The following is a 12,786-nucleotide window of genomic DNA, read 5'->3' as shown; positions in this document are numbered from 1 at the left end:
GGTAGCCTAAGAGACTATTCCAGTTACGCCCGGATGGGTAGGTTAGCTCACGGGCACAACCAGAGAGAATTTGCTAACACTAGCCCTAGCAAGAGTAGTGCTTCGCAGAATCTACCACCGGATCAGAATCGCGACCCACTGAGAAGGTCCGGCGAGAAACTCAGTGGTCTTACTAACCACTACAGGTTCATACTACAACCCTATCACTACCGCAACGCCACGGATTATTTTTTACCCTAATGAAAATTTTACCCTACCCACAACTATTGATATATTGTTTCAACAACTTATATGATATACGACTACCTACATATATGATGTTTAGCGGGCTCTCATCATGATTACCTTACTTTAGGACCTCCCAAATTTTGTCTACTGCCCACTTTGAGAATGAATTATTTTTTAGCGCCCCCATTTTTCACCTACTTAAAACCACTATCGCGAGAACTCAATTGGTGTCTAAGAATCCTCCTAGATAAAATTACAAATCGCCTCCCAAGCCTCTACCCAACGCCCTATATTTTTTTCTGGGTCTCTTACTGTCCCCCTATAAGCCTGCAGCGCCCACAAGGGGCGTTATCGCCCACTTTAGGAAAGGCTGCCTTACTTGAAAACAGAAAAAAACTTCAACTTTTGGTTGTCGTTAACCTTTACATTGAAAGCATGGTCTAAGAAAGGAGATTATGGAAATTTCATCCCAAAGAGGATGATAAAAGAGATATTTTGCATGCAAGTCCGTCGGTTTTGATAGTGAGAAATGCGAAATGCTTCTGGCTAGAAATAAATGTATACGTTTAAGAAAAATAAACAAACAGAAGCTCGGCATCCAATAAGACGGCCGCGAGAAGCAGTGAACTGCATCCGTAACTCAGTGGCCTACCCACGCACCATCATTAGCGAAACAGGATAAACTAAAAAAAAATATAAAAAAAAAGGCGCTTGACATAGGTCAAGCGCCTTTTTTTTTTGGTCAGGTGGAAATCGCCAGACTTCCGCCTTCCACTGGGGATGGAGGGCGGGGCATGTCAGAGTCGAACTGACTAAAACCTCCTGTCGCTCAACAACCAGAGTCCAAACCTCGCATGAGACAAAACTCATGAAAAGGCAAAGGGGGGAAAGTGAAATGTCAAGCGCCTGGGTACTGTTCTCGCAACCGAAACGTATTTCTACTTAAACGTAAAATATTTATTCGTTCGACGAGTTCGTTAAAGCTTCGGCTGTATGTAAACCAGCAATCGAACGTAAAGTCGAGGCGACTTAGCGTTGAAACTAGTAAGGTATTTGTTGAAAATTTTATTACGTACGTACGATTTAACCGTAACGTTATATTTTATTATAAAATGAGTGAACGAGGCGTTTAAAACATGCTTAGGAATAACAGCAGAAATAGGCTGGGTGATGGTGCTTGCCAGTGGCATACTCGCAATACCAGTAATAATTAGACAAAATAATTTTTTTTCGACGTTTGACTTTTTATTACACGACATATTCCTTCATCATGGTAGTCATTGGTAGAAAAATTGGTACCCGTCTGCGGGATTCGAACACCGGCCTAGTAGCGTCGCTCGATACGAATGTACCCGGCGTCTTATCTTTTAGGCCGCGACGATATAGATTTCAATCAGGGCTTTTCTCAAAAGGAAATGCCAAATGAAATTTAATGACTGCTATTATTAATTATACAGCGATTTTTCCATAATAATTCTCCGAACAAAATTTATATTCGTCATTTTGTATATTTAAAAAAACTTAACCGCAATTATCGATTGATAAAACTAAAACAAAAAAAAAATGTATTTAATTCAGTCTAGTATTATGAATCCGTTGCTTACATTGCCCATACGGGGAGCTTGATATAAGCATACAAACACAAACCGTGCCACCTAAGTTTATTATTGTTTTTTCTTTCTGTTACAGATTGTATTCAAAACATTCTGCATTTGTGGTTCGTTCATTACGAGTGACCGACGACCGGCGTGCAGAAGGGTCCCGTCCTGACTCACCATTTGTTCAAATTGTCAAATAATTGATAGTGCTATTCTGATCGTGTATCTGAATGTGTCTACAGAGGAATGATGTTGGCCTTATAGATGAAGCGGTGAGTGAATTATTGTACTTATATAATATACTAGCTTTTGCCCGCGACTCCGTCCGCGTGGAATAGTTACTTTGGCATAACGCTAAATTTTACCCCACTTCATTTACGTAGAAAATGAAAATATTTTGAAACATTCTTTATTGGTGCTCCACTTGTATCTTACCGTGATATAGCCTATAGCCTTCCTCAATAAATGGGCTATCTAACACTGAAATAATTTTTCAAATCGGACCAGTAGTACCTGAGATTAGCGCGTTCAAACAAACAAACTCTTCAGCTTTATAATGTTAAGTATAGATATTTCTGCTTTTCTGGAACGTGTTCTAAGGTTAAGGAGTGTGCCGTAATGTATAATTTATAGTAATATTAAGGTTGATCGAAATTTTATATCAGGTCGGTTCGGTGCGTATGCTTTTGCCTAGTGTATAATTTTTGGTTTGACAATCGATTTAGCCGCCAAAAAATGGCGTTTAAAATTAATTTAATATCAAAATATAAGTGTATTTTTTTATGGTAATACTCGTAATGATTTGGTTTTTGTTGTATATAATTCAAATAACATCACCCTTGTAGCAAATGCGCTTCGTCATTATTTTTATCTCGCTCTTTGCTTTGATGAGGTTGCGTATTTTAAGTGAAAAACATATTTTCATAATTTAATCTGAAAAATCCACCCCATTTTTGACCTGACGTATTCTATTAGGCGTGGAAAAATATTTTCGAGTTTTTATTGAATCTAAGGCACTCTGAGAACTTATTAAGTATTTAATAATATAGGTTTTAGATCAAGAGCTAGTCTGAGTTACATTACTTAGCGCATATAATTATGTTTACTTGCATCGTGAAACTAAAGTAACTTACATACGGTTTCCAAGATCCAAGCATACTGCCTAGCGTGTCTCCCAGGTCTTGAGTATTCCTTCGGATGTGATAGCTGAAATGTTAACACCTGGTAGCCCGTTGTAACATTTTTTTATTGCGTAGATAGGTTTTTACTCTTTTAAGCCTAAATCTTTTTCCATCAGCATTTTCCCATTATTAATAATTTTCTTCAATAAAAAACCCATTTGCTGAAGTATTCTTCTTAGTGTAAAATCACATCCTTTGAAATTCATCGTTTCTATAATATTATTACTATTTATTTTATTTTCTTGCATAGATGGTTGGACGAGCTCACAGCCCACCTGGTGTGTTAAGTGGTTACCGAAGCCCATAGACATCTACAACCTTAATGCTGCCACCCACCTTGAGATAAGAGTTTCAAAGTCTCAGTATAGTTACAACGGCTGCCCCGCCCTTCAAACCGAAACGCATTACTGTTTCACGGCAGAAATAGGCAGAGTGGTGGTACCTACCCGTGCGGACTCACAAGAGGTCCTACCACCAGTGAGGTAGTATTTTATATAATATTGCCTCAAAAAAACATTTCCGTAACAAACTATAAAAAATCGTTAAAATTTCGCACAGACCGTACTTATTTAAGTACCTAACTTATTTTATTTTCACTGTTATGTAACACCGTACTAAGGAAATAATACATCACATTACACAGAGATAGCGTTACTAGTATGTAATTGAAAGTTTGTTTAGATCAAATCGGGCATTGGCCAGTTTGGTCCGAAAATAAGATCAGGTGCAAGTTCCCTAAATGCACAGGAGTCTCCCAAACATTATGTGATAAATGTGGTGTGACTCTATGTTACAATAAAAAAAAATGCTTCACAGATTTCCACACCACATAGAAAAATATGATAATATTGGCTGAATGTCACAGATATGTGTCACTCCCTATTTTCCGAAATAAATAAACAAATAATTAAAAAAAATGGATTTTCTGAAAAATACGTGGTTCATTATTGTTAAATATAAGTACTTAAACGTAATTTATTTTAGAATTTATGATCATGAGTTATAAGAGGTTAAGTCCATAAACATTACAGCGTAAACGCTATTATCTACGGTGAGATATAAGGCTGAAATTTAATTGCTTTGGCGCAGTGGCTGCTATACCTTTGCCAGACTTTTGCTTTATAAAGCACAAGTCCGGCCTCGCATGGAGTACTGCTCCCATCTCTGGGCTGGGGCTCCCAAATACCAGCTTCTTCCATTTGACTCCATACAGAGGAGGGCCGTTCGGATTGTCGATAATCCCATTCTCTCGGATCGTTTGGAGCCTCTGGGTCTGCGGAGGGACTTCGGTTCCCTCTGTATTTTGTACCGTATGTTCCATGGGGAGTGCTCTGAGGAATTGTTCGAGATGATACCAGCATCTCGTTTTTACCATCGCACCGCCCGCCACCGGAGTAGAGTTCATCCGTACTACCTGGAGCCACTGCGATCATCCACAGTGCGTTTCCAGAGATCTTTTTTGCCACGTACCATCCGGCTATGGAATGAGCTCCCCTCCACGGTGTTTCCCGAGCGCTATGACATGTCCTTCTTCAAACGAGGCTTGTGGAGAGTATTAAGCGGTAGGCAGCGGCTTGGCTCTGCCCCTGGCATTGCTGAAGTCCATGGGCGACGGTAACCACTCACCATCAGGTGGGCCGTATGCCCGTCTGCCTACAAAGGCAATAAAAAAAAAAAAAAAAAACCTTTCTAATATCGTTACGTACTCTACGGCAGAAATAATAATAGCAATAAATAGAATGCAAAGAAAACTATGTATAATATATAGTAAAAAAAAACATAGTACATCCATAATCGATTATTGAATATAATATTATATAATTAAAATTATTTTTACGGTTTAAAATACTATTTTTATAGTTATTATATGAACGCGATCACGTAAAATGGAAAATCGTAAAGTATTTGAAACATCATTATCCTGCCCTTCTCCCAGTCGCCTGTGGTCGGCGCAACATGTTTTCTCCTTCCATACTCTTCTATCATATACCATTTCGCTCACTCCCCTCTTACCCATATCGCATTTCACGCAATCCATCAATTTCTTCTTAGTTCTACCTCTTCCTCTATATCCTTCCACATTCATAGTTAACATTTACCAACCTCATTTTCACTGCGTTTCATCAAATGTCCATATCATCCCAAACGCGCACTTCTCAGCTTCTCTGTCACAGGTGCCACTTTCAGACTTCCTCTAACATATCAAGTAAAGTTTTCGCAACGTTAGAAATAAATTAATGGCAGTAATGAATGAGAGATTACATATCAAAAGTATTTTTAACTAAAGGGTCTTTCAAATAGGGCGGGTCGATGTTGACAGTTTGTGGCGGCCATGCTGTTTTGGTGACATCTGTCAGATGCGCTGTTATTTCTTCATTTACTGATGCCAAATCACCATGGCAAGTTACACGATTGAGCAGCACGTCCAGATGATAAAATTTAAAATATATAAAATAAATGTAAATTAAAAAATAAATATTAAATAAATAAAATAAAATAAATAATAAATTTCATAAATGTCAAGTACTCGTGAAAATCGAAGAAAATATTAATCTATTTAAAACATATTATTTTATGTATTATTATGGGCTCTAGGGTGTTGTAAGTCACTGAAGCTATTTTTTATAATTAAAAGATTGGCAACGCGGCTTTATGCATTTTTTTAAGGTTTTGGGGTTTTCTTACATTGTATTTGTTTGCAACAATCCAAGAATAGTGCTCCATGTTTGTTCAACGCGATAACTTATTAGAAATCATTAGCCTATGTTAGGTACGTAACCTATCTATATATCGCCCGATCACGATGTTCGACCAGCCCATACCGTGGGCCCCGAAGGTCAAATATTTAGGCGTCACCCTCGACAGTAGGATGACATTCCGCCCCCACATCAAGACGTACGCGATCGTGCCGCCTTCATTCTAGGACGTCTCTACCCGATGATATGTAGGCGAAGTAAAATGTCCCTTAGAAATAAGGTGACACTCTACAAAACTTGCATACGCCCCGTCATGACCTATGCAAGTGTAGTGTTCGCTCACGCGGCCCGCACACACTTAAAATCATTCCAAGTCATTCAATCCCGTTTTTGCAGGATAGCCGTCGGAGCCCCGTGGTTCGTCAGGAACGTCGACCTCCATGACGACCTGGACTTAGAGTCCACCAGTAAGTATATGCAGTCGGCGTCAATGCGCCATTTCGATAAAGCGGCACGACACGAGAACCCTCTCATCGTGGCCGCCGGTAACTACATTCCCGATCCTGCGGACAGAATGGAAAGCAGTCGACGTCGCCCAAAACACGTCATCTCGGATCCTCCCGATCCACTAACGGTGCTTCTAGGTACTTCAAGCACCGGTCACCGTTCTCGTCGAACCCGTCGCTTGCGACGAAGGGCTCGACGAGTAAATTAACTCTCAGACACAGCCCACTGAGTTTCTCGCCGGATCTTCTCAGTGGGTCGCGTTTCCGATCCGGTGGTAGATTCTGCGAAGCACGACTCTTGCTAGGGTTCGTGTTAGCAACGTCATCAGGTTTGAGCCCCGTGAGCTCACCTACTAAAGTTAGGGTTACGCTGATATAGCCTCTCAAGGCTCTCAGCTTAGGTAGGGAAAAAAAAAAAAAAAAAAATAATATCTATATATTAATACGTGAAGCAAAAACTTTGTATCCCTTTTTATGAAAATTGCGCGGACGGAGAAGTATGAAATTTTCCACACTTATAGAGAATATAGAGAAGAAGTGGACAATGCTAATATTTTTTTAAAATAATGCATAAAAGATACATTAAATCAATAAAGAAAACATTACACACTACATACCATGTATTTGACGCACACACGCATGCATACTATTTATTGTCAAACTTTTGTTCTTGACGTCTGTTGTCAAATTGAGAATAGATTATATTAATATTTTTTTATAGTGTAGCCTTGGCGAAATTTGTGATTATAGAAGTATAAAATACAATCATAATAGTGTACAAACTTACAATTCCAATTAATGATAGTCGAATTTCGACTACTGCGGGACCTCTAGTTCATATTAATTCATATTTTGTACAGTAAACGATGCAATAACAATTTGCTTTATTAGTGTTTAAGTAACATCGAACAAGTAAAACCGAAGGAGTGGGCATAGTCTAAACAGAATATCGATTGCAGGGTTACCAGCGCTGAATAAAGATTCTTATGTGGTAGATAGATTTAGCATTATTTTTTACTTCCTTAACGATTTGAGTTATTGTTATACGGAGTTAAAAGTTCAAGCAAATTGTGACCTGTAGTTTAAAAATGTGTAACACTAGTCAGTTTTATATAAGAACTAGGTTCGTATTTTTTTTTCATCTTCGTGAGCCACTTACATTATTAACACCTCTGATTGAAGTTTAATTTCACACTTATCTGATTAAATTAAAACCTCCAGAGGTTTTTAATACTTTATGGTCTCGGACGACGAAGACGTTACGTTATTTCTATGTCGATGTAATTGAATTTGTTCATTATTTATTGGAAATAAGATCTATAATTACAAAACATTAGGTGTGTTAGCAGCAAAGACGACATTTAATTCATTCGCTAGTTTTCTTTCAGACGTGAAGTTACAATAAAAAGAATGAAAGGTAATAAATAAACTATTATCTTCTATATATATATAAAATGAATTGCTGTTCGTTAGTCTCGCTAAAACTCGAGAACGGCTGGACCGATTTGACTAATTTTGGTCTTGAATTATTTGTGGAAGTCCAGAGAAGGTTTAAAAGATAGATAAATATGAAAATCGGACGTCGGACGGATTCCTTTTGTTCGTTTTAGTTTATTTCAATCCAAAGTTTAGGTCTTTTACTTATCGATTGAGGCACTACGGAGTCTGCCGGGTCAGCTAGTAAATTAATATATATTTTGTTTACTTCGTTTAATACGAAATTCAAACTGCTACTTAATTAAGGTAGTAGTAATAAACTTATCAACGAGGCATCGATAGTGCATATTTTATAAGCTGGCAACCTTCAATATCGTTTTCATCGTTTATTATAAACACGTAAATCGATTGGCGGCACACACGCCGCCCGTGATCGTAAACAATACGTTTATTTTATAAATACAGCTACACCCATTACGTTTTATTGTAAAATTATAAACAGACGATAAAAAGAAGAAGAAAAAACGCCACATACATAATCTAGTTTCAATTAAAATCGGATTCCCAACCTTTTTAAATTATTATTAACCTTCCAAATTAGGCCGTCAAAGAATGTGCATTTAAGAAGATTATAGAAGCTATAATTAAAATTAGTTGTACGGTTTAATCCAACGGTGAAATCTATAAAGTAGTTATTCAATACCAAAATTTGCCTAATCGGTCCAGCCGTTCTCGAGTTTTAGCGAGACTAACGAACAGCAATTCGTTTTTATATAGATAGATAGTGTAGTAGTTATATGTAGTTGAAACATAGAAGTATGGATACAGTTGAACCTAACTCATAGACTCAGCCCACGGAGTTTCTCGCCAGATCTTCTTAGGGTCTCGATTCCGATCCGGTGGTAGATTCTGCTTTTGCGGCAAACAAAAAAAAAAACAACAACACGCCGATCATAATTAGGACAAACAAACACACGGGTTTCATTTCTGTTGTAACATTTGTATTAATTGAACTGTCTGAAAAGTATAGTACAGTAATCGTGATATTAAAATTGGCAAATATATAAAGACTCCAGTCTTGGGGATTTGAATCTGTAACTGTGATGTTGATGGGCAGCAGCATAACCGACTCGGCGGTGCAGTAGTTAGCGCTGCTGACTGCTGAGTCGGGGGCTGTGGGTTCGATTCCCACATTAGGTAAATACTGTGTCACGCGGTTTGTTTGATCTTGGTTTGTCTAATATCTATATAAGTACATATGTATATCGCTCTCTGGCTTCCATACTTTAAGGGCAGACCGTCTGTGACCTACCCCCGTTTGTTATTATCTTCTTCAAATACTAAATTTGAGATTATTCTACCATCTCGTTTTTACCATCGCATCGCCGGCCTCCGGAGTAGAGTTCATCCACACTACTTGGAGTCACTGCATTCATCCACAGTGAGTTTTCTAGAGATCTTTTTTGCTACGAACCATCGGGGCTTAGAATGAGCTCCCCTCCATTCCCACATTAGGTAAATACTGTGTAATGCGGTTTGTTTGATCTTGGTTTGCCTAATATCTATATAAGTACGTATCGCTCTCTGGCTCCCGTACTACAGGGATCCTAGTTTAAGGACAGACCGTCTGTGACCTACCCTTGTTTGTTATTATCTTCTTCAAATACTAAAAAATTGTTTGAGATAATCCCACCATCTCGTTTCTACCATCGCACCACCCGCCTCGGGACTAGAGTTCATCCATACTACCTGGAGCCACTGCGTTCATGCACAGTGCGTTTCCAGAGATCTTTTTTTGCTAGGTAACATCCGGCTTTGGAATGAGATTCCCTCTATGATGTTTTCCGTTGACATGTCCTTCTTCAAACGAGGCTTGTGGAAAGTACTTAAAGGTTGGCAGCGACTTGGCTCTGCCCCTGGCATTGCTGTTGTCCATGGGCCACGGTAACCACTCACCGTCAAGTGGGCCGTATGCTCGTCTGCCAACAAGGGCAATAAAAAAAAACTCAAACCCACATATGTAAAACCTATTGATGGATTACGTAATAAAGTAGTTAGCTAGTTGTAGCTTTTGCATAATCAAACCAAACCCAGTTCTATTGTATGAATAGCCTTATATTTTATTATTCATGCTTTATCAGACTGTACATTTATCACAATATTTACACTAAAACATATCTGCGACCTGATAACGGACACAAACAAAACAAGGGTATCAGTTTTATTAAGAGTTGAGGATGTGTCGCGTGTTCACTTGTTGGATTACGTTTTTTTTTTGTCCTGCGACTGCCCTTTTTGCTTACCTTTTTTTTTATTGCCTAGATGGGTGGATGAGCTCACAGCTCACCTGGTATTAAGTGGTTACTGGAGCCCATAGACATTTACAACGTAAATGCGCCACCCACCTTGAGATATAAGTTGTAAGGTCTCAGTATAGTTACAACGGCTGCCCCACCCTTCAAGCCGAAACGCATTACTGCTTCACGGCAGAAAAAGGCGCGGTGGTAATACCTACCCGTGCGGACTCACATGAGGTCCCACCACCAGTAATTAGGCAAATTATAATTTTACCTACCACATAGGGCTCGAGGGTCTATTCTGGTTTCACCGTGACTCAACCTGAAAGAGCTCGCTAACATCTGCCCTAGCAAGAGCAGTGGCTCGCTAAATCTACTACCGCATCGGAATCGCGACCCACTGAGAAGATCCATTCAGACACTCAGAAGGTTTGGAGGTGCCCAAAAATAAATAGATATGTTGCCAAATTAATTTGTTTTATTTTAGCATAAAAGCGTGAGGTCTTTGTTGAATTAGCGTCTTTAGGCATCTGGTACACGACACTGAGTCTGACCTGAGTTCATCATCTTCAAAAAACAATACATTATTACACCTTCGTCTCTACAGGGTGAAAACTGAAATCGTTAGCCCGATTTCACATCTTCCTTGAATTTGGAGACAAGGCAAAGTTTACTTAAAATCCTGATTAACAAGGTCCTATACGTATTCAATGAAAGATATTCTTGAAATTTCATTTCCAAAAGGCGCTAATCCTAGAACTGTCTAATATAAGTGACGTTTTCTCATATAATATATAAATTTTCTCATGAAAACCATTTTATGATTTAGAATCATTCTACTATAACATGATACTAGAGGAGAAACCAACTGAATTGATATTATAAATAATGCCAGTTCTAAATTAGAATGTATGTATAATAATCACTACTCAGCGTTTCTCAAACTTTTATGACATGTTAATTTTCGAACGCCTTTGCAAAACTTTTCAAATTATATTAATTTTAATGTAGCATCCAATAAAAATACATTTATAGCTCCGTTTTTTCGTGTTTCGATTAATATTTATCTCATTGGGTTAAAACTTTGGAAAGTTGTAGTTAGAGCTTCAGGTTTCTGTTAAATACACCATGTTGGTTGGTTAGCATGGTATGGACATCTGATGCGTAGAGAGAAGATGCATGTGACTAGGAGATGTATGGAAATGGTAGTGCAAGGTAGAGGGGGAAGAGGTCGACCGAAGAAGACATGGATGGAGATATGAGAGAGAGAGGAGTGAGTGTTGAGATGACGGCTGATAGAAGAGAATGGAAGAGAAAAGTTAGCTGTGCCGACCCCACCTAGTGGGATAAGGTGGAGAAAAAGAAGAAGAAGAAGTTGGTCGGTAGGCGGGTAGTAACGAGAATCATATGATTAATTATCTATCGATTTTAGTCAGAGCACACTGCGACCAGGCATTGCTAGTATAAAACAGAAATCAGCAAATAATCCTTAAAGTTTTTGTTCACTCGGAGACACAGTTAAAAATACTTTTACAGTTAATTCCGATCACGAAAAAGGCAAATTAATTCAGATATAACCAAATTTTAAAATTAATTTACATAACGGTGAAAATAGTTTTAATAAAATCACAAATTATTTGTATGCATTATTTAAATCTTATTTTATTTATTTGTTTTTTAACATACCTAAACGTTTTAAACATACCTATACGTATTAAGTCCTGTATAGTAAGTTACAGAAGATATACACTACATTTCCTGTAACTACTTGTAGTTACGATGTAACTATACTTGAGACCTTAGAACTTATATCTCAAGGTGGGTGGCGCATTTACTTTGTAGATGTATATAGTTTCCAGTAACCACTCAACACCAGGTGGGCTGAGAGCTCGTCCACCCATCTAAGCAATAAAAAAATCATACGAATATGGTGTTTATATTCTTATCATTGGTATACAAAGTAGAGAGTACAACGAGAAAAACTTATGTTTATAGACCACCATTCAGCCCTGTGGGATTTTCATCAGTTTTCGCAAGAGATAATAATATTTTTAAGTGCCTACCGTGGAGTGTTATAATGTGAGCGCTGTCCACCCACAAGAGCTAAGAGAACAAAGCCCCAGATATTTCCACAGTTATTATTTCGTGGTCGTACGCTTTTTTGGTTTTGTTTTAATTTCTATACAGTATACGCTAACTAACATTAAATTATTAAATAATATTACAATGATATTCTTATTACCGTAATATTAAATAAAATAATTATTAAATAATAATAAAAAAAGTAAAAGTGTACTTTTCATTACACACAGTTTTATATTAGTATTAATGTGGATAAACAATTTCGTTATCAGGGTTTTGCGACAAAAAATGTGTCAGTGTGTTGACGGAATGAGTTTGATCTCGATTCTTTTTTGTTTTAGATAAATTGTCACAAAAAAAAGCACTGTAAATTTAATTATTTCATTACATAAACTTGTAAATTACATAAACATGATTCTACAGAACTTTTTTTTTTGGGAACTTTTTTTGATGATTTCCTTTTTTTCATTGGAAAACTTCAATAACCATTCCATCGCGTTTGCTCGCGAATTTTATTAAGATTTTAACAGTATTTTTTGAGACATCCTTAATAGTGCATCTTTAGGTAATCTTTAATCTTTAGGTAATTAATTGACTTCGAGTAATGGCTTAGACTTGTAACAGAAAATGACATTATTAATTCATTATGGCCGTCGAAGGGTAAATAAATAAATAAAAAAGATGTGTGGTGTCGTGGGACACCGGATAGGACCGAAGTTCATTATTATAAAAACATTAATAAAACTGGAGGTTTCGCAACA

At 37.6% G+C, this 12,786-nt stretch overlaps 1 protein-coding gene across 5 annotated transcripts in view; it reads left to right on the top strand.

The window, feature by feature from the left end:
• Positions 1–12,786, top strand: part of FoxP (forkhead box transcription factor P) — a 210,920-nt gene that overhangs the window by 41,907 nt on the left and 156,227 nt on the right. For all 5 annotated transcript variants that reach the window (XR_016325711.1, XM_089739889.1, XM_089739890.1 and 2 more), the window contains exon 2: positions 1,918–2,098. Coding sequence is in view for 4 of the 5 variants with exons in the window: in XM_089739889.1 (XP_089596015.1) it covers positions 2,057–2,098 (42 nt within the window). In the remaining variant the exon portion in view is untranslated. The remainder of the gene's footprint in view (positions 1–1,917; positions 2,099–12,786) is intronic.

This window comes from Bombyx mandarina, chromosome A1, assembly GCF_030267445.1.
Source record: "Bombyx mandarina strain Sakado chromosome A1, ASM3026744v2".
Taxonomy (NCBI): domain Eukaryota; kingdom Metazoa; phylum Arthropoda; class Insecta; order Lepidoptera; family Bombycidae; genus Bombyx; species Bombyx mandarina.
This window is presented reverse-complemented; position numbering and strand designations above follow the sequence as displayed.